This window comes from Xiphophorus couchianus, chromosome 14 (assembly GCF_001444195.1).
Source record: "Xiphophorus couchianus chromosome 14, X_couchianus-1.0, whole genome shotgun sequence".
Lineage (NCBI taxonomy): Eukaryota > Metazoa > Chordata > Actinopteri > Cyprinodontiformes > Poeciliidae > Xiphophorus > Xiphophorus couchianus.
In genome coordinates this window covers 24516200-24538142 of record NC_040241.1, presented here as the reverse complement: position 1 = coordinate 24538142, position 21943 = coordinate 24516200, and the positions used below count along the sequence as shown (strand labels likewise).

Sequence of the window (21943 nt, the reverse complement as noted above, 5' to 3'; positions counted from 1 at the left end):
GGGAAAATAAATGTTTTGCATGATCGAGTTCATAACAAAACGAAAAAACAGCAGAAAGACAAACCTGTAAAACAGTTCAAGTTAAATTTATGCCCCAAACTTTCAGCTCTACTGATAAACATTCAGACGACTCGATGGTTTTGGGTCTGATGGATCAGAGCGGAGGCGTCCAAACGATCAATTTCAAACAAAATCATTTCAAAAGGCCCCCAAACCACACTGGACACCTCTGCTCTATAGCCAGGGGTGTCTTGAAACAGAAGAGTGGCCTAGTCAAAGTACAGGCCTGCTGATGAGTGATTGCAGCCAGAGGAAGCAGCACCAGGTTGGCTGAATAAACAAAATCATTTGAAAACTGATTTTTGGTTTTTATTCAGGTTATTTGATGAACTGAAACATTTAAATAGAAACGCTGTGAGTTAGGGGGGAATACTTCCCCAAGGCATCGTTAAAGTCCAACAGAACCGAGCTCAGAACCGAGCCCGGAGAACAGGAGAAACATTTGAACGATGAGGTGAAACTTTCTGTCCGTCTGCAGCGTCGAGGAACAAAGTTCAGCCAGCAGCAATGTTTCACAGCTTCGACCGGAGGAGAACCGCTCAGACCGCCGGCCCGGAAAGGTCCGTTTGGGTTCAGCACACGCTCTCCAGGAGCAGAACTCAAAACGTCTTTCTGCTCCTCAGCTTCAACATCCAGAACAAGTTGGGCCAGCAGCCTGGAACATGAACACCTCCAGCTGCTGAGCAGAGTGGTACCAGGTGGGTTCTACGGTCTGGGTTCGGGTCCCGGTGGGCCCCCCCCACCCTGTCCGGTCCTCACTCGTCCCTCTCGATGCCCATCGTGTGGTACCGCTCTTTGCAGGAGGACAGCAGGGCCCGCGGCGACAGGAACACGACCGGAACCGTCGTCCGGACGTTCCTCTCCAGGAAGTTGAAGACCGGGTTCCACCAGACCCGGGTCAGGCAGCTGGTCGAGGCGCCGCACAGATCCTGGACAGACGTCACCAACAAGAGTAAGAGCAGAAGGTAACAAACTCCAGGCTACAGGTCCGACTCGGCTAGCAGACAGAAGCTAAGCTAATTCTGCTAGTTAGTAAAAATCACACTGACGGCAGAAAAACTGAAACAGCTGTAATATATAATGCTTAAAAGTTAAACACTAAACTTATAAGCATTATACATTACATACATATAATATATATTATTGTCATAGCAACTGTTAAGGCAGTTAGTTATGGTGCCTACCAAGATGGCTGTCAGCTACAAAGTTCCTGGACGTGTTTCTACAGAAACAGGTTTTAGAAAAGTCAAGAAAAAGAATCAGAAAATGTCACTGCAGTTTGGAGAAATAAATAAGAATAAAAAGTTACATTCAAAATCACAACTGCTGCTAAAAACCATCTGATTCCACCATGAATCCAGCAGAGGGCGCCCCAGCACAAAGTCCTCAACTTTTCTACATTTGCAACAAAATAAAAGCATTTTATTTGGGTTTTATGTAATAAACCAATAGAGTAGCACATGATGGTGAAGTACACTGTAAATTATAACTATTTAACCGATTAAACAAGTGAATATAAGTCGACTCTGATCAAGGTTTTGCTAACTCAAAATAAGTTTAGCAAACATTCAAGCGTTTCATTTTGATTTTTAAGACATTTTGTAACATGTTGTGAAAGAAGAGATGAAGTTCCCATAATGCTTTGCAGGTTGCTCCACTTTACCATTAATTATGTTTAACTGGGTACTGGAATAACAGGTCCAGTTTTTTATGTACTTTCAGTTGTAAAGGTTTTTTGACACAGAGGGTCAGTACCAGTCCAGTCCAGTTTGGCCACTGCTCTGCGCTCTGACTGAGTTCTGGAGCTTTTTGGACTGAAATAAGTAAATAAATTGTTTTCTATAAAAAATACTTGTAAATCATCCAGGAAGTTTTCTGGTGAAGTATTTCCTTTCATAAGTTGATTAACGTTAGAAAATGCGAGTGTTCAGAAGCTCCAGTTATTATTTATAGATTCAAAATAAAGTGTAACATTTAATTACTGCTTAGATTTATTAAGTTAACTGAAGCTACGCTCACTAAAAGTTCACTAGTTGGTTTCTCAACCAGTTAAATGAATGAAAACTAAAACATTTTTAGAGGCAATGAGTTTGTTTGCAGTAAAAAAATGATACGCAGCTTTCAACTTTAACAAAATAAATCTGAACTCCTCAAGCCAAAGCATGGTGGTGGCAGCATCATGCTGCTGCTGATTTTCTTCAGCAGGAAGACGTAGACTGGTCAAGTCAAAGTCCAGACCTGAATACATTTGAACTTATCAGATTTAACTTAGAATTAAAATCCGTCCATCATTTTCTTTCCCCCCATCAGATTGCTGCTGCAACCGGACAGAGGCGTGTGAACGGTTCTGCTGGGACCGAACGGTTCCGCCGGGACCGAACGGTTCCGCCGTAGCTGATCGGACTCACGCGATTGTTGGCCATGGTGTGGTACCACCAGAAGATCCTGGTGGTGACGTAGTAGGCGATGACCACGTCGATGCTGTAGTGCTCGTGACCCACCAGGATGCAGACGACCCCGGAGACGCTGAGGAGCCAGCAGGCCCAGCGGTACAACCACATCCAGCGGGGCGAGTCTGGAGAACACAGCTCAGGTGAAAACAGGTTGGATCTGCCTTCAGTCAGCTAAAGACCAGAACCAGGAAGTGGCCAAACGATTGATTTTAAAAGGCGTGTTTAAGGAGTTTTATTGTTAAACTTTGTGTGAAAAGCTGCTGAAGCTCATCTGGAGCTTTGCTGGGAGAAAACCGTTTCTGTGGACTCACATTCCTGAATGAAGAGGTAGGACAGCGTCAGCATGACCGTGTGGCCGCTGTACAGGAAGTCTCCACACATGAGGTAAGAACCAGTCAGAGACAAACCTGGAAAATAAAGTTTGATTAGCTTTCGATCAACTCTGCAGGGATCAGCTGTGAGCCAATCAGAAACCAGGGCTTGATAATCAACCAATAAGCCGTTAGCGTGATGCTACCTCCTCCTGAAATGAGCCGGAGGATCCTCCATATTTTCCCCGTTGAGTCGTTGTAAAGCTGCAGGGAAACAATCGATTATTGGCTCCGAGCTTCAGCAAACAAACTGAGGATGAGGAGAAGAAGAAGAAGAAGAAGTCCAGTTTCCAACCAACCTTTGGGGCGCAGACCATGTGCTGCCCCGGCACCGGCAGCGTGGTGATGTACATGGTGACGCAGCGATACATGTAGAGAGTCCCGATGAGGAAGAAACACCGCCGGCCCACGATGGCTCTGCAGAGACGGAGAACCAATCAATAACAGATCAATAAAGCTTAAAAACACAACAAATACAGGCGAAACCAGAAGTCATGGAAACAAAGAAATATAAATGCTGTAAATACGTCATTTGCTTCTACATCAATTATTATAACTAATAATACTAGTGGATAGTTAATGGTTAATGTAAAGGCAGAACCTATATTATTATTAATAATATTATTATTAATGGATGTAGTTACCCCAGTAACCCCAGTATCCCCAGTATCAGTCAATGGTCATACTTGTGTTTGAGCAGCAGCCACTGGACCAGCCACAGCCCGACCAGAATCAGCCCGTTAGTCTCGGTGATGGTGAAGGCCCAGGAGACCCGGTCCACGTAGTCGAAGAACTTGTCCGGCAGCGGCGGGCTCACCGACTTGTCGGGTACTCTCTCATGGACGATGGTGATGACGACGGTGGTGAAGACGAGGTTGAAGAAGGCGTAGAGGAAGGCCACGCCGGTCTTCCACCACTCGCTGGGCAGGCTGTCGGCCGGCTCCGCCTCGGCGCAGATCTTCTCGTAGTCGCAGCGTCTCTTCAGCTTGTTGTTCAGAGACTCGATCAGCATCAGGCTGCACAGCCCGCCGCGCCTGTCATTACCGTCGAGGTCGTCCGGGGGAGGCGACGGCGTCGAGGCGTGGCGGGTGGGGTTACCGTTGGCAACCCTCTGTGGATGAATCTGTGTCGGGGAGTTTGACGAGGTCACGTTGGCTTCCACGGGGATCCGGACTTCCTCCTTCTCAATCAGCTCTGAAGCGGCCATGGACTAAACTTTATCAACCAATCAGAGTCCTTCCAGTCAGTCTGTTAACCAATAACAGGCCTGATTGATTATCAGGTCTGGTGCAGGTGTTCGGTCTCCGAGGTCACAGATAAGGCAGAACCAGGTCAGGTGAGTCTCAATCAGCAGAAACCTGAAAAACAAACATTTAAATTTACATCTGAGCTCAAACATTCAGTTTCTCTGAGGTTAAAAGTGATTTCTGGTTTCCACTCCTCAAAACAGGAAAGACAGTCTGCAGTTAAACATTCTGCAGTTAAACAGTCTGCACAAGCTGTTAAAATGCTACATTTTTAGATTATTTTTCCACTTAATCTGACATTTATGCAAACAAAAATCAAACTGATTTATTTAAGCAAACGCTGCATTTAACAGTAAACAGACAGAGTCTCTCTACTGGCTGGTGTCCAAAGTTTAACCTTCAGGAATGTAAGAACCTGCAGCTGATCTGATCTGATCTGTAGTAAAACTTTAAAAATGAGACTCAGCTGAGATAAGAGTCCTGTCGTAGTAGATTGGAATCGGCCAATCAGCTGTAAGATGTAAAGTATCCAATCATTTCTCATGAAGGTCTGAACTCTTCCTGCCGCCAGATGATTCGTTTCATGAGTCATTCTTTTCACCTGCAGCAGGAATCTTTTCATCTTTAGTCGCCCAACAGGTTGTTGACCTTTTGCACACACACCCCATTGTGTGTGTTTACATCAGCCTGAGCGCACATGCACCTAAAATCATTTCCATATTTAAACATCCGGGGTTTTATTACAGAAACTCTGATCGGATTACAGTAACTGTGTGTTTCTGCAGGTTCTCATGCATTTTTCTCCCCAGAGAAAAGCAGGATCCAGCAGGAAGCGGTTTGACTTCAGGTAACCACAGAGAACCTCCCTCACCGAGACGCCCTGAGAACCAGTCTGGTCACATCCACTGGGAGGATGAGGAGGAGTCAGTTCAGCTTCAGTATCGGCTCAATGACAAAGCCCAGCTGAAGGTACAAAGTCCTTTTATTTGCTCTCTATTTGTGGAGCTTCACATATTTGAATATCACAGATATTTACTATCACACTGATGAAACCAGATGAGGAGGAATGTTTCTGTTTGCACAAGACGACCAACAACTGGAGCGTAAATGATTGAACTTGCAGAGAGCTGAAGCTGAGTGGGCTCCAGAGGACGCAGTGAAAAGGTTTTGGCCTTTAGCTAGTTCCATACGAACCTGCAGCACAAACAATTTATGGTCAAATGAGATAAAAATGGAGCCGTTTAGAGAAATCTGGATCAGGATCAGGTTTCCAAACCTAAGAACGCTGCTCCAGCTGTCAAACATGGTGGTGGCAGCTTCATGCAACAGCTGGGTGACAGATGTTAGAGAGACTTTGTCACTATATTTAGTGACTTTTCAGAACCTCTAGCAACTTTTTCCTGTTCTGGGAAACTTCTGGCAGCAACAAAGCACCAATCATGATCCCACCATTGGAACCAGTAGGACCATTCAACTGCAGTAGCTGTTTAACCCCAGGAGGGCAGCAGTGAGACGGTTTTAGGCCAAATATTGAGGAATAAAACTTTTTACTTACACAGAAACATAATAATAGAACCATAAGGAACCATTTATGCAGCTTATGGGTTTAGTTATTCCTTATAGACCAGAGTCAGAACCATGTGAGCGACATGGTTGGGTGTTACAACAGAACAGTGACCCAGCCTGGTTCTGGAACGAGTTACCATGAGGCTTCTGGAATAAAAATCTAGGTCTACACCAGTTTAAATGAGCTGCACCAGTTTAAATGAGCTCCACCAGTTTAAATGAGCTCCACCAGTTTAAATGAGCTGCACCAGTTTAAATGAGCTCCACCAGTTTAAATGAGCTCCACCAGTTTAATGAGCTCCACCAGTTTAATGAGCTCCACCAGTTCTGATACCAGTTCTCCAGAAGCTTCCTGATGGAGATAGAGGAGTGAATCTACAGCAGACCTTTTACCAGAACCATGAATATGTTCTGGATGAATAGATGTTCTGATCGGCACCATAAAGATCCCGACCTACTGATGCGAAGCGCTGAAATCGGTTCTCATTGACGTGATAATCGTTGCATCATTTTGTTTCCGAACTCGACACCAGGCCGGGTCAAACTATTTCTACAGAACTCAGTCCGAAGTGTTGTCTGATTGGTCAGAGGTTTGAGTTTTATGCAGACGTTGCTCAGACAGAAATGTTGATATTTCTCTCTAACTAATCCGCTTCCATTATCCGGTTTCTGAAGGAGACAGAAACTTTTATCTGATGCAATGAGGAATTATGTAAACTTTTATGATTCTTCATATTATAAAATATGACTGGTGAATGGTTAACAAGTCCTGGATGGAAACTGTAACGTTGTTGTTCACAGATTGGGGTGTTTGCAGAACAGTGTGGTCTGTGCCGTGGTCTGGAGGTGTGTGTGTAAATGCAAACATGCAGGAACCATGTGACTGCCTGCTTGGATTCAGATGAGGTATGTGGGAGCCTGGAGGATCCAGAGCAAAGGGTTTTTCTATGGGCAGCTGCAGACAGAGCTGGACCAGGGGAGTCCTTAAGGGGCAGCAGGAGGGTCACATGGTGGATCTGCATCCTGCAGGACCAGGACTGTAACACCGCCGCTCTACTGAGGCTCTACTGCAGGTTCTCAGACATCTAGCTCTGGTTTTAGCATTTCTTCTTCACTGACTCTCCTGTACTTGTGCATCATGACAGGTGTGTTCAGGAACTTAAGAAAAGTTCGTTTCAGATGTAGATGTGCGTTACATGCCTCCTCCGCCCGCTGACTCCCAGGAGCCTGTGGTTGGTGTTGGCCGGTATGTGAGCTAAAACCTGTGACTGCCAACTCATCCAAGGGGATTAAGGAAACCATCCCTGGTTGATCATGAGTCACAGAAAAAGTAAACTCACCAAGGCCAGGCCTAAAATCTGTTTCTAGAGCGTTTAAACTGACGTTATGGATCAAAACTTTAACAGGAAGTTGTACTCTATTCCAGCTGCTGTTTGGAGCCGTTTAACCTGGAGAGTTTCTCCTCTGAACAGACTCTCTGTGCGTTTCCTGGCAGCTTCCTGTTTACAGAGTAGCAGGGAATCAGGCCTAATGAAGTTAGAAACACGGGAATTCAATTTCCACAGATTAGAGCTGATTCATCAACACGATGCGGGCGAGGAGGAGCTACAAGCCTGAAAACGGATATGATCAGTCTGACAGACAGACTCCAGATTATCAGTGAATGAAAGTCAGATTATTATCAACACAGACATGATGCAACAGCTTATTCTATTCACTAATAATAAATAAACCATGTTTAATCAACTAAATATTCTCTCAAGTCTCATAAATATGCTTAGATAAAAAATGTTAACACTAAAATAAAACACTTTAGCAGATGTCAGGCCAGGTTATTAAAGATCTTATGTGTCGTGTTTTATACAGTTAACATAAATTAAGGAAACTTGTTTGAATTTTAGAGCTTTAACATGCAGACATGTTTCACTAAAATGATTTTTAAACACTTTTACAAAATATCAGAAAATAAGTGACAATATTCACTTTCCTAACTGGCTGAAATGCAAATGTAGTTGTAGACCAGGAAACCCATATTTACCCATATTTACAGTAAAATATTTACCTCGCTGTTGTTTTCTAGCTAGCTCAATCAAAACCGTCTCTGACTTTTGCCTTCTTTAAAAACTGTCTCTAAGTCAACTGATCGATCGCTCAAAGTTTGCTCGGAGACTTAAAATAGATTTTTTAAAGTGACTTTAAACTTTGTGGAGTTTTCTGAGATTTTCTTGAGTCGTTCATTTTGAAATTAAGACATGAAGCTGAATCCAGGAAAACACCTGTCGACCACAAAACGTAACTTTGGAGGTTTCCTCTCCGCTAACCAATAAAATCTAAAATAATTTATGGCTTTCTTCCTCTTTTAAGGCAGACAGAGATGTACTCACCGCTTTCTGAAACAATTCCACGTCCTATTCTCGGAAATCGGTGCCTTTTTCCCGTTTTCCCCTCCGTCCTCCTTCTCTCTCTCGGCCCGGTGAAGGAGGAGCCCCTCCCCTGGCCCGCGGCTCGTGCCTGGCGTTCCTCCATGTTTAGACTCCAAATATGGTCCGCTTCCTTCGGGACCCAGACAGCCCCCTCCCCCCCTCCCTCTCTCTCCCTTTCTCTCTCTCTCCCTCTCTCTCTCTCGGTTTCCGCCCCGCTGACTCACCTCTGCGCATGACTCACCTGAGCTCGGTTTCACTCGGAATTTTCCGGAGAAAGTTGAGAAATACAGAGCTAGCTGAAGCTAGCAGCGAAGTTTCCGGCAGATAAATCTAAAATATTCGTCATTACCCCAAATTATTTGTTAAACTTGAACTTTATGGTTCATTTTGAGTCAGTATTGTAAACATGGAAACGTAAGCATTTGTGTATTTCTAACTGACTGATTTAATACATATGAAAACGGAATAATTAAAACAATATTAAAACATCTGACAGACAACCTGTCAGATACAAACTAAATACAAACAACCTGAATACAGTTTTCCTCTCATTCATGTCTCACTAATAGATGTTTTCATTCCAAACAATCAGATTTTATTCTGAATAATAGTTCTCTGTTATTTCTGAACTTTATATTTCAGTTGCTTATTTTCTTATCATGTTGTTATAGTCAGAGGTGGGAACCAAACATTTCTACTCAACTAAGAGTAGCAAACATGGTCATATTTTCACACAAGTAGCTATCCAAGATATTAGTCAAGAGTAAAAAGTGTTTGGTAAAAAGGTGACTCAGGTTGAGTAACTAACAGATCCGAACATCTGATGTAATCGTTGAAAATGATGTCATCCTACAGACAAAAAGTATTATGTGCAACTTCAAGTATTTTAAGGACTAAAATGGAAAGAATAATACAAATAATGATCATAATTACAAAATAACAAATTTAGACTGAACTTTCCTAAATCAATTTCTTTCAATATGTCAGAACAGGTTGGAGATCTTCCAGTCATCTACATGGTTTACTGTATCTTCTTGATCTTAAAATGACACAACAGGCTCAGCAGATTTAAAGTAACATTAGAACAAAGATTATGAACAAACAAGAGGTGCAGTTTTTAATGCTCAAAAGGTTGAGAAATAGCATTTTATCACCTCGTTCACTGAAAACAAAGCAGAAACGAATCTCAGATCATTGCAACATCCAGGCTCTGACTGGTGACTTAAATGAAATGCATCAAATGTAACATTCAGACGTGCAAAAGGTTCATTAGTTGTTCAAAAAATATAATGAAATAAAACTTTGTGGAATTTAAAACCAATGACTCTGAAGAGTCCAGCTGTTCTTCATAAACCCTGACCACAATATCCAACATGCTGTTTCACTGCGGTAAGTTATTTGTTTGTAGTTAAATCAAGCAAACATTTGCAAAACATCTGGTGTAAAACATGCAACACTGTTTGAATGTCAACATGCAAAACAGGGTTGCTAATGTAAGTTAGCTTAGTCAGTGGACAAAAAAATAGATTTAAAAAAATCATAAAACTAACTAAATAAGTTAAACTAAATCTAAATCAAGACTGGAGCACAAATCAGTACTTATTCATCTTCACCAGTTCACTCTGTTGTCCTCTGATTAGGTTGGGGCTTGTAGTTTGCCTAATTCTCCACTAGGTGGAGCTAATTGTTCATTAAATCAATGCAACCACAGTTCAAGAACATTCATGTCCTGCTGACCTTGACTTAAAGAGATCAATAAAAAATTACATTTATTAGCAAAGAAAACTGTTTATTAGTGACTTATGTCGTTGAAATCTCAGATAAATACTTTCATTTCAGATTTTATTGGAATTTCATGTAACAGACAAAAATGAAAAGAAAGTTTTTATTCATAACAGAAATCTTTTATGAATAAAAAGTTGAAATCTGAATTAAATGCACTGATTTTTGTGGTTTTATTGACTAAATGACATCATGACATTATTGACATCATGCAGTTTGTCTTCACTCTGTTCAATGAAATGCGGTGGATATCAAAACATAAACCTCTGATTCCCCTGTGGTTAAAAGTGGAGGTATGTGACCTTTGACCTCTGGCCACAGACGGCGCTGATGGAGGCAGACAGCTGACAGAAGGCGGACCGGAGGCGAAACCCCTGGGCTCCACGCGCGTTCTGCAGCGGAGCCAGCCGAGCGTCAACATGGACAACATGGAGAACCTGTTCAACCCCAGGTACCAAACGCTTTACCGAAACTAACCAAACCACCTGAGGCTGCTCTGTTTCATTCCCAAATATGAAATTTACCTTAAAAAGAAGCACTAGTTCACCTTTGTTTTCCAGATTAAGTCTTAAAGTAGAAACATTTTGGTCAACCTTAGAGCAACAACAGACCTGGATGTTTCACTGAAACTTCAGTCATTTTTCCTGAGTTTTTTTCTGTTTCCCAGTCATGTATCAGTCTGAGTCTGTTCTCAGTGTAGTTACCGTACGCTCATGTGAGTGAGCTCCACTGGCTGCAGGTATTTTTAGCATCAGGGCTGTTGCAGCTGTTGTGTCTCTGCATGTCAGGAGCTCAGAGTGGGTTTGTTTAGCTGCTGTGGGAGGACACAGGGACGGTTCCCACAGGACAGAAACTCACATCTACAGCCTCAGCAGCAGCAGCAATTAAAACAATATTCTTTTTAATCACCAACTACATTAGTCTCTGTTAATCCAAAATGTTAATAAACAACAAACATGCATGTTTACGGAAGTAAACGTGAGGTTTTTGCTTCTCAGGGGAATATCTGCCAGCTATTGTACAGAATTATTACACAACTAAATGAAAAACTTTTTCCTTCCTCATTTTTCTATTTTCATCTGTTTAGGTGAAAATTATAACCAGCTCAAAACTTCCCAGTAAACATAAAAAACAATCCTTGAATAGGGTTGTTTTATATCAGTTAATATTGATCATTATTGATTAGTCTTTTGTTTTAAATATTCCAAATACTAACAAACTGCTGATGTGACCTTTACTGTTTTGGCCACAGTTTTCTCTCCAAGCTGCTGTTGTTTTAATCTTTAAACAGTTATGAGGCACAAACCTTAAACTGCTGCTGCCTAAGTTACCCAGCAGGTTGTTGCTAGGTAACTAAAGAATGAGTGAGTTGCTAAGCAACCAAAGAGTGAGAGAGTGAGTTAGTTGATGCCACCAGCCTTGCTTTGCTAGCTGTGAGAAGTTAAGTAGCTGAAGTCTTTCCTCTGGTTACATCTCCCAGAAGGCTGTGCGGTTCTGGATCAGAGTTTAATCAATATTCTATCAGACTTATTATGTATTGATTTTTATATATATTGTTATTGATTTATTATTAAATCTACTTTTGGCTCATCTTGCCTAAATAAAAGAAGCTGCCTAATAATTATGTGTAACTGTTCTTTGTTCATCTCGGGTCCAGTAGGTTGACTTCACAACAGACACACAAAAACAAAAATAATAATAATAATAATAATAATAAACATAATAATAATAATAATAATAATAATAATAATAAACATAATAATAATAATAATAATAATAATAATAAACATAATAATAATAATAATAATAAACATAATAATAATAATAATAATAATAATAATAATAATAATAAACATAATTGTGAAACAGATGTGAGACAAATACACGTTCAAGCAAATTTCACAAAGTCAAATCAGAAAAACGTTCCACTTATTTAACTCCACTTTCCTAAACCACCGGAAGTTCTTATGTACCGCGTGCTGGACGTCAAAACGTCATGCGCTTTGTTTGTACTTTGTATACATATTTTAAATAATTGGAAAACTAAGGCTCTTGAGATTCTAACAAGTTACACCAATCAAGGATAAAGTTATAACTGTAGACAGTGAACTGTTTAGTCAAACAACTTAGAAATGCAGAATAAAGTCCAACTCACCGGTCAGAGTCTCCATCATTGACAGAACAGAAAAATCTCGAACAAAAACGGTCTTTTTACGTCCACACTGGTCCAGTTAATCTAATCCCGTGACGTTTGTTAGTCCACAACAAGTCTGACGTCCACAATCTAACATAATCTGCCGCTGAAACCCTTCAAAATCTCCTTCATATCGATGTTTCTCTCAAATGTTGAACTCATTTCCGTTAGCATGCTAATTTTGTTGCTTGGGGGATATGGCAGGCCGATTTACCATAAAATCAGTTTCACCACACCAACATTCCAGACTCTTTGTAAATTAAGATAGCTCTAATTACATTCTGACTAATATAAGTGACATCGGATTTACCATTAATTTGTGTGGAAGTTTTAATTCAAGATATCTACAATTAATTACTGACCATCTGAAATGTGTATTTCAGATATCAACAATTAAGGGATGACTAGTCAAAGTAAAGGTACAATATCTCACTTTTTATCTGGAGCTATAATTTGATACTACAATCTTGACTAGACAAAATTCTCCAAATGAATTTCCGGTAGCGTTAATTAAACAGCTTTTTTATGAGAAATATCTGGAGTGAAATGTCAGATTTGTCTGACATCACTGATATCTTGTGTTTGTATTCTGTCTCGTCAAAGTGTCACAGATTGATGCATCATTGAAAATGTTCCATTTTTAGTTTGTTAATGGGTTGACAGCACTTTAGCTTTTCAAAGTGGTTTTTAAGTGGTTTTCATTGTCTTTGTTGGAGGCGAATAAATAGGAAATTATTTTCCCATTTCTGAATCAAACTACATAGTTTTGCATTCTCTGCATGAGTTCTTCTGACATTGTGCCACTTTATGATAATATCATGCAGGAAGCTCTTGCACTCATTCATGGTTTAATAAAAACAAACTTTTCTGGTGCATTAGCTCTGACCTTTAGCTGTGCGTGGCGCCCGGAGGCAGGCGGCGCCCGCTCTGATCTCATCTAAACATAAACGTCGTGATGTCATTGTCTCATTTGAATAATGATGTTTGACTGAATATTGTTTCTGTTAGTTTTAACCAGATTAACTGATGATGTCTGAACCTGACAATAAAGAGCATTTTAAATAGACAACTTTACTTTTATGTAATAAAATTTTTTATTTTTTTTGTTTAAATATATTTATTTTAAAATAAGTTGATAAACATTTCAACCACTTCTATAAATAACAGTAATTAATGCTAATAATAATGCAGCAAACTGAAAATTGTTGCTAATATTTCAGATTGGCAGAAAACCTTTGACCTCTGACCTCTGTCAGCACAAGCTTTGTTTTATTCGACGGGTTTTTTGTTGCTTTTTGTTTTTTCAGCCTGGCAGCGGCACTGAAGAAACTGGACCCGGAAGATGGAGAGCAAATCATGGAGTACTTTAAAACCCACGCGCTGCTGAGCAGAGAGAAAGCCTGTAAGACACGAACCCTGAGAATTTAATGACATCATCAGGTTAAAGGTCAGAGGTCAGCTCAGACGTTTCCATCCACACATCATGAACATGTGTGGATGGAAAAGCCTAATTTAAAAGCCTAATTTTAGGCTTTTAAAGCCGTTTGGCTGGTTCAGGCCCAGTAAGGATCAGGTTGCCCAGAAATTACTGTTTACTGAAACCAGTTTGGTTCTGGTTCTGTTGGGACAGACGGGTCCAAACATGTTGGTTCTGGATGTTGAAGAGTTTGAAGGCATGACCAGATATGTTTAGTGATTATTCACCAGTAACTCTAAAACAGTTCTAATAAAATTATTTACATTTTAATTGGATTTCTCACTTAACAAGAAAAAAAAAACTATATTTGCAAAACTGTTTTTTAAAATTTTTTGCAGAATATTAAAAACGTTTTGTTCACACTTGTGATTGAAACTTGGCTTCTGTGGATCATGTCTAAAGCCTCAGAAATGATTTAGTGAACTTTGTAAGCTGACAGTAATGTTGTTCCATACCTGTTCTTGAAAGGATGTAATGAATTCCTGCTTCATGTTGTCAGACAGGAACTGTTCAACCAAATCTAGCTAATCATGATGTTTCCATCCAACTCATGCAAATTTTGAACAAACTTTAAAATGTCAGAAGAAGAAAAATGCAAAAAAAAAAAAAAAAAAAGTGTATTTAGTCTTATGATGACCAGAAACATTAAAAAAAGTAAGGAAAAAAAAATCAAAATCAGAAGAAATATGTAATATATTTACATTCTCTTGTATTTCCCACACAGCGCCACCTTGTGGATGACATGATATTGTGTGTGTTGCAGTGCTGCAGGCGTCCGTCAGAGAGCAGAAGAAGCTGCTGGTTGAAAACGCCAAGCTGAAAAAGGACATCGACCAGCTGAGGGGTCAGCTGCAGGACAAGCAGAAGAGACGCTCCGGTACAGAAACTACCAACCAAACTTTAACACCTAATAACATCTTAACTCCACCAGGTCAAACGTTTATCCTATGTTTCTTTAAAAGACGTTCTCATTGGGGACTGAGGAGCCATAAAGTTCTGAAGGAAGTTTTATGGAAATGTTTTTAACCTCTTGGAAAAACGGCGGACATTCTTAGACTGCGTTAGACTTGATATCTTGCTAAATTAAACGTTACTCAGATGCATTCAGCCGTTATTGGTATTTAATCTCTTTCTTGCTGATTTAACATGTTTTCTTTCTTCCAGCCAAAGCGTTGTTCTCTCAGGCTCCGCCCCCTCACCGTGTAAGCCCCGCCCACTCCACCCCTGACCCCACCTCGCCCTCCGGACCAGCAGCTGCTGTTCCTTCATGCTGTCCTCCTCCCTCCGTTTCCTCCGGTGAGAGCAGAGACCGACCAGGCAGGCGGAGGAGAGGAGAGAGGAAAGGTAACAACAAACCGGAGAAACCAGAGGAAAATAAAACGACAGTCACGTTTCATATCCATCTTTTAGCTCGTCCGGTCTCAGACCCGCTCTCTTTGGGGGCGGAGTCTCGCATCGATGCGTCACGTCTGGATCTGCGTGTTGGAAGAATCCTGAGCGTCCGGCGCCACCCGCTGGCGGAGGCCATGAGTGTTCAGGACGTGGATGTGGGAGAAAACTCTCCGCGGACCGTCGTTAGCAAACTGGGATGGTTACAAGATCTGGACCAGGTAAAAACATTATTATTATTATTATTATTATTATTATTATTATTATATCAGGTGTTTTGAATGGAAACTGACTTTTATTGTGACATTTTTCAGCTTAATTTTCCAAATTATAAAGTTAAAAGTCTTTGTAACAAAATTTGACTTTTTCTGAAACCGCTTTCAAAATGACTTCAGATATTCATGTGTATAAAATGTCATTTTGATTTTGAAAGGTTAACAAAAATTAACGTAAACTATCAAAATAATAGGAAATTTCACTCAATTCTTTTACTTTGTGCTATATTTGTTTTTATTAAAATACAAATGTACAAGATTTGATGTGAATGACTGGATTTTATAAGTGTGTTTTCTTTAAGCAATGAAATATAATATTTATTTAAAATTTATGTCAAGTTTCCACTGGAACAAAAAACGGAAATACATAAAAACACATAATTAATTAATTATTAATATCTTGAAATCAAAATGTATTTTATTAAGTTTTAAGATGTATTGAATTAATTCCTACAATTATATCAAAGTTTTCCAAATCTAGATGCAATAGGTTTCTGTTTAAATAAGAAATGAAGAGAAAACCTGGATTTAATGAACTAGATTTTACACAAATACAAGAAATTTGACTTAATTTTTCAGCTGATGTCAAATTTGCAGTCATAATAATACAAAATATGTCTGAAAATTGTATTTCTCTAGTAAATCATGCTAGCAGCTAACCAGAGTCAAGCTAATAGCTAATGCTAACTCCAAATTAGAGAAAAGCTGACTTACTCAAGAGTCAATAAATCATCCTTACTGTGTTTTATGTTTATTATTATTAATTAAAACGGTTTAAATTTCCCCCTGGCAGCTGCCAGGCTCTCTCGGAGTGTTTCTGTGCAACGTGAAGGCCTCTAAAATGAGGGGCGTGGCCTCACACGGCCGCCTTCTCTGTTGCTGCGCCTCTGATGTCATCACTGAGCTGCTGGCGCCACCTTCAGGCTCCGCCCCCGGAGACAGAATCACCTTCCTGAGCTACCCTGGTAACTATGGCGACGGTGTTCAGGTCAATTTCAGCCTTTATGAGGCTATAGAACCGATACCAACGTTTGGATCCGCCATGTTTGTTTTAGGTGAACCGGATGGTGAACTTTCATCCAAACAGAGGATCTGGGAGCTTCTGCTGCCTGACCTGCAGGTGGACAGTAAAGGTGTGGCCAACTACAAAGGCAGTGGGTTTGAGGTGAAGGGGAAGGGGCTCTGCAGGGCTCCATCTCTCACTAACTGCACCATCAGATAGAAAACTGCCCCCTTCTGGATCATTTGTGTAAAAACTGCTGGCACATGTTTCTGTTGTAGCTGCAAATAACTGACAGACCAAAGGCACAAATACTTAAATAAACAGACAAAGAATGTTTTTTTCTGTTGCTTTTTAATTATTTCATGTTATTATTATTACTTCATTATTTCAAATACTGGTTATGGTTAACATGTTGAAAAGTATTGATTAAATTGCACTTTTCAAAATATGCATCTTTTAGCAGTGAAATTTAACATTTATATTTAAAATATCTTCCAGTTTCAGTGTTGAGTTTTCTTTATAAAATTAAAGTTTATTGGTCTTTCAAAATACTACTCTAAAATGTCCTAAAAAACAATATTATCATATATCGCAATAATTATGATATTTGTTGTTACAGGCCTAAAACCCACATTAACGTTGATGGTTTTGGTCCTCAGAATTTGTGTCAGAGTGATTGGTCTGACCTAAACTGCAGAGCTTTGTGATGGTTCTTCGCTGAGAGGCGGAGCAGTTGGTCCCTAATTGAACGGCCCCTGATTGATGGCCAATCACAGCTGTTATCCAAAAACGAAACCCCGCCCCCAACCTCTTCAGCCAGAGAGCTCAGCCAATCAGAGCTCTGGGTCAGGAAAGCAGGCGGCTGAAGGCCCGCCTTCTCCAGGTGATCAGCGTGTGTGAAGACGAGCATGGCGTGACGACGCCAGTCTGGACCGAAGAGGCTCTGAAAGGCAAAAAAATGTTTTAAAAAGTCTTAACATGTTTCTGAGAAGAAAAATAAGCTAATGCGCTAATAGTGGAGCTAATTTTTAATTTAGTTGGCAATTTTGCTAGCTCTGAAAACATTTAGCTTCTCCTAAATTAATCTTTTGGATAAATTCTGAATCGCTGATTTACCTGGATGTTTTGTAAGCTCTCTGTAAAGTTCAACATCTGTGCTGAAGTTTTGGTTTTTCGACCATTATGAATTTATTCTAGTAGTTTTTGTATGGCTCATTTCAGTTAGCTGACAGTTAGACGTGGAAACAGAAAGAGATTACACTAAGCAAACATTACCACTAGTTAATGGTGGTAATGGGATAAATCACTTTATTTGTCCAGATTATTTGACAAAATAAGCAGCTACTGAGTAAAATAACCTTGATATAAAATGGTCTATTGCTACACATTAATTAAAACTCTAATTTTGTGCCTGTGCAGTGAGACTTTTCCATGACCTTTTATTGTTTCTGTAAGTAAATGAAGTTGTATCCGGCTCCTTACACAGTTTTACATTTATTTTAAGTAAATTCACAAATTAAGGAGTGGACTTAATATCAAGTTGATGAAACTTGATAAGCTGCATATTGTCACAGTCACATTATCACTTTTTCTTACAGGAATTAAAAAAAAAGATTAAAAAACGACTAATTTCTATTTTAAGATAGTATGAACCTAGCAGAGAGTTTTGTACCCGACATTTTCTATCCTAAAGGTACGAAAACACAAGTGCAACAAGTAATGAGCCAAAAATACCACCGCCAAGTAGAAATAGGTTGGGATGAAATTCAGATTAATACGTTTGTGAAAGAGCAGAAGACGTAAATAAGACAAAGACGATAATGAAATGAAGGGAATCTAAATGTGTGTTGTACCTCTGTGTGGCTCAGCAGCGGTGAGTTTTCGTTCAGCTGATCGACTCTCATGATGACCACCAACACGTGAACGCCGCCGGGGCAGAGCTCCTGCAGGCTCTGTGGGCGGAGCTTCACGGGGGGCGTGTCCAACACTCTGAGCACCAGGTCAGACTCCGCCCCCTGCCTCCTGAAATACGCGGGAAACTTCCTGCTCAGGACGCGGAGCTCTGTCGTCACGGAAACGTCAGAAACGCAAGTTCCCGTCTGAAATTCGTCCCCGCCTGTAACCAACGAGAAACTTCGTTACATTCACGTGAAAAAATGAACCTGAATGAAATTCTGCTTTACGGGACTGACCAATGAGAGCGTTCCCCACGGAGCTCCGCCCACTCTGCCTGTCTCCTAGCAACAGCACATTTAAAACGAGAACATCCCTTTGTTCGTCTCTTGTCTTTATCAACCGACTCAGGATGTTGTCATGGAAACCGAGTTTATTATCCATCTGAAAAAACAACAATGTCAGATTTTATTGTATTTCATTTTGCAAATAGATAAAACCCAACAAACCACGACAGCTTCTGTCTTCTAACGCTCTATAAACTGGTTTAACGTTGATCCAGCCTGCTGATAAGCTTTCTGAGTCATCTTTAATGTCCTTCATGACGATAAAAACATTTAGATTTATAATAAAATTTATTCTCACCTGGTCGTACCTCTGCAGACGCAGCAGACAGAGACCGGGTTCCTGGTCCGGTCAGCACAGGAAGCCGAGTCTCTGCAGGAGTGGCTACAGGTTAAAGTACAACCAGCCTCACATCTCTGTCGCTCCGCTCAGGATTTATTACCCTGTAAACGTGATAAACGTCTCTGCAATTCCTCATACTTCAGTGCTAATGACTGTGTCACCATGTGTTGACTTTTATCTGCTTTTATATTGTAATAAAACCAAAATGAAAATGTAAATGTATTGATTTAATCATTTGACCTGCAGCACAGAGAAGATATCATAACGTCTGCTCTGACCTTTCTTCATTAAAATGTAGTTTTCACTGACTGCATTCATGATCGTGTTGCTGTGATGTTGTTCCAATCAGTTAGTCATAAACTTTAGTTATTTAACTTCGTCTTTTTCAGGCTTCTCTTTAAACAAACTATGTTTACATATCAGGCCCACATTCAGGAAGAAGGTTGTCATTAATGAACAGACAGGACTGACCATGTTCATTAATGTTTGATGCAAATTGATCCCATGCGCATCCTTAAAAAGTCTTAAATTCATTACTAAAATGAAAGTTGGCCTTAAATTCATTAATCACAGGTCTTAGATTTTGTGGCAGGATTATTTAATCTCATATATTCTATGTTTTTTTTGTTGTTTTTTTTCTTGTAGGACTTTTCTGTAAGACAAAAGTTTGTTTCGACATCTTTACTTTCTGAGACTGGAGGCAGTAGCTAACTAGCTGCTAATATAGCGTGCCACGCTAACCAGTTAGCTCTTTGGTGTCTGTCATGGCTAAGTGGATTCCTAGGCCTCCTACGGTTCTGGACAACGGTCCAGTTAAACCGAATCATGCAACTGAAAGCTAACCATCAGAGTTTTGTTCTTGATCTCAGATCCAAATCAGAGCCATGAAACAAACCTGACATTAGCGAAACGGGGAAACACAGATGGAAATGTGACGACAATGCAGACTGATGACCTACTGCGGACGTTCCTGAACGGGGAAACTGCCGGAAAGGAAAAGACCCGGTGAGCTTATCTTCATGGCAGCAGCAGTCAGGACAAACAGGGAAACTCTCGTTCTCTCTGAAGGAAAACCTGCAGAAGATCCCAGTCAGATCAGGGAAGGCTGCAGGAAACGTGTGCTTTTCCACATACCAGATATTTAGCTTAGTTCATATAAACCTAAACCTTGTTTTTTATAGCAAAGCTTTTTAAAATATTCTGCCGGTTCTGTCAGACTCATTCAGCTGCATAAATGTAACAATGTCAGCATTAAAGTCTGTGAACAGAGTTTTAGTCTGAAGACTTGTTTGGAAATGGAAATGTTGTAGTTTTATCTACAAGAAAAATAATAATACTCTTTTCTGTACTTATCTTAGTTTATTTACTTCCAAATGTTGTTATTTGGTGGTTGGTTGGAGAACGAGTCGTACTGAAATTAAATAAATTATGGCCGTGAAGGTCTGAATGACCACTGGGAGTCAAACAGATGGACCAAGTGAAATATAGTAATAAATACAGAAATACAGAAAGTATTGAATTAGAGAAGAATTTTGAGTTAATTAAAATGTAACTGACCTCTCTGAAAGCTAATCCCTCCCCAAAGTTTTTAAAAAATTCCAACAAAGTGGGCAGAGAGGAAAACACAGGGCCCAGTGTGGGGTTTCTACGCTGCCTGGCCACCAGGGGGAGCCATGTGACTGAGGCTGATGGGTTTAAACTGGGATGACGTTTTAACAAACTGTACCACCAATAGAAAGATTCAACTGCACCATTTGACCGACAGATTTATTCTGAAATAAACAAAGTTACACAAAAACATAAAGATAGAACCTTAAATGACCTTTTTAGACAGTTTAGTTTTACTAACAGTTTTACTAACTAGAAAGCAAATTTATTCACTATAAGTTGGTATAATTTAATGCGATTTTGTCCTACTCTTTACTTTAAAGTGAGATGAGGCCCATATGGGCAGAAAATGTGCTGAGAAACCCGGATGTTGTCCACCTGTTGGACCATGTTGGCTGTAGAGGTTTGGATTTTTAAATTTTACCCATTTTGAACTAATCAAGTTTTTTTGATATGAAGAACTACCCTGGTGGTCATCAAGGTTCCCCAAATAGATTCTGTTTAATGAACCCAGTGGGTCCAAACATCCTGGGCCGACCAGAACCCACCCAGCCTGAACCAAACTCTGGTGGGACCTTCATGCACCAGCTGGGTATAAATTTAATCCTGCAGGACCGGTTTAAGGGATTAAATACAAAAACACGTGGCTCTTCAAAATGTCAGTATTTGAATCTCGGTATCTAATTACAGCTCTGTATGAATGAAACTGGAGTTACAAAACCAGGTATTAATATGGGTGCTCATGTTTGTGTTTAAAGTTTTAAATCTCATACAGTTTTCCAGATGTAAAATATTTAGCTATATTAGCTAAATTAGCTATATTAGTATAATCAGTTTGTTATTGAAATGTCGAGGTGGAAATATTCCCTGCAATGTTTTTATCTGGACAACTTTCAATCTTTGCTTTTCAGCCACATCTTTAAATTTCTTTTCAACTTTTTACCAAACTTTTCTCCTAATCCTGACTGGTTTCACAACAAACTTTGATTTTTATGTTTGGAAATGACATTTATCTGCTTAAATCAGGAGGTATTTTTATCTTCCTGACTTTTTGACCCCACTACCTTCAGTTCATGCTGAGAGAAGATGGTCATATAAAGTACATTTAAGGAAAAGGAAAAAGAGAATTTTAAAATCTTTTTTGTTATTTTGTGTATAATCTATCAATAAACTTGGCTACTACAAGCTAGCTGCTAGCAAAAAGATAAAGTCAAATATAGATGAAATATACATAAAATCATTTGTATTTCTAACATTAATTCTAACATTAATTTAGATCTGTGACCCATAATGTTAACAGTTTGAAGCTCATGACAGGAAATGGTTTAATTCAGGGAGAGACTGCTAGCTAGTCCCTAAATGTTCTCAAGGGGCTAGCCAGCTAGCCAGCTAGCCGGCTAGCTTAATCAGCTAGCTTAATCAGCTAACATAACATCTGTTGGTAGAAATGAAGCAGTAAATAAAGTAAATAGTGTTCAGAGGTTTTGTGTAGTAAATATGCTTTTACTATAACAC

The 21943-nt window shown here is 39.9% G+C and overlaps 3 protein-coding genes across 5 annotated transcripts; 1 reads left to right on the top strand and 2 right to left on the bottom strand.

The window, feature by feature from the left end:
* Nucleotides 1-347: 347 nt before the first annotated feature.
* LOC114157622 (phosphatidylcholine:ceramide cholinephosphotransferase 2-like) lies at nucleotides 348-12263 on the bottom strand. 2 transcript variants are annotated; one of them, XM_028038728.1, is made up of 7 exons: nucleotides 8082-8224; nucleotides 3571-4242; nucleotides 3184-3301; nucleotides 3031-3088; nucleotides 2825-2920; nucleotides 2469-2635; nucleotides 348-989 (listed from the first exon to the last, which is right to left on the bottom strand). In XM_028038728.1, the coding sequence occupies exons 2-7, from the start codon at nucleotides 4089-4091 to the stop codon at nucleotides 816-818; spliced, it is 1134 nt and encodes a 377-aa protein (XP_027894529.1). In that variant the 5' UTR covers nucleotides 4092-4242; nucleotides 8082-8224; the 3' UTR covers nucleotides 348-815. The 2 variants fall into 2 exon arrangements, with proteins under 2 accessions (XP_027894529.1, XP_027894530.1); XM_028038729.1 differs by lacking the exon at nucleotides 8082-8224 and adding an exon at nucleotides 12058-12263 and having other exon boundaries at nucleotides 816-989.
* Nucleotides 10112-16576, top strand: LOC114157623 (aminoacyl tRNA synthase complex-interacting multifunctional protein 1-like). 2 transcript variants are annotated; one of them, XM_028038732.1, is made up of 8 exons: nucleotides 10112-10146; nucleotides 10224-10353; nucleotides 13404-13498; nucleotides 14337-14450; nucleotides 14738-14869; nucleotides 14984-15183; nucleotides 16031-16202; nucleotides 16293-16576. In XM_028038732.1, the coding sequence occupies exons 1-8, from the start codon at nucleotides 10137-10139 to the stop codon at nucleotides 16457-16459; spliced, it is 1020 nt and encodes a 339-aa protein (XP_027894533.1). In that variant the 5' UTR covers nucleotides 10112-10136; the 3' UTR covers nucleotides 16460-16576. The 2 variants fall into 2 exon arrangements, with proteins under 2 accessions (XP_027894533.1, XP_027894531.1); XM_028038730.1 differs by having other exon boundaries at nucleotides 14738-14917.
* Nucleotides 16577-16691: 115 nt separating this feature from the next.
* On the bottom strand, nucleotides 16692-20053 carry LOC114157648 (GTPase IMAP family member GIMD1). The gene is made up of 4 exons (XM_028038782.1): nucleotides 18779-20053; nucleotides 18433-18577; nucleotides 18094-18356; nucleotides 16692-17183 (listed from the first exon to the last, which is right to left on the bottom strand). Exons 2-4 carry the CDS (start codon nucleotides 18575-18577, stop codon nucleotides 16908-16910), a joined length of 684 nt encoding a protein of 227 aa, XP_027894583.1. The 5' UTR covers nucleotides 18779-20053; the 3' UTR covers nucleotides 16692-16907.
* Nucleotides 20054-21943: the final 1890 nt, after the last annotated feature.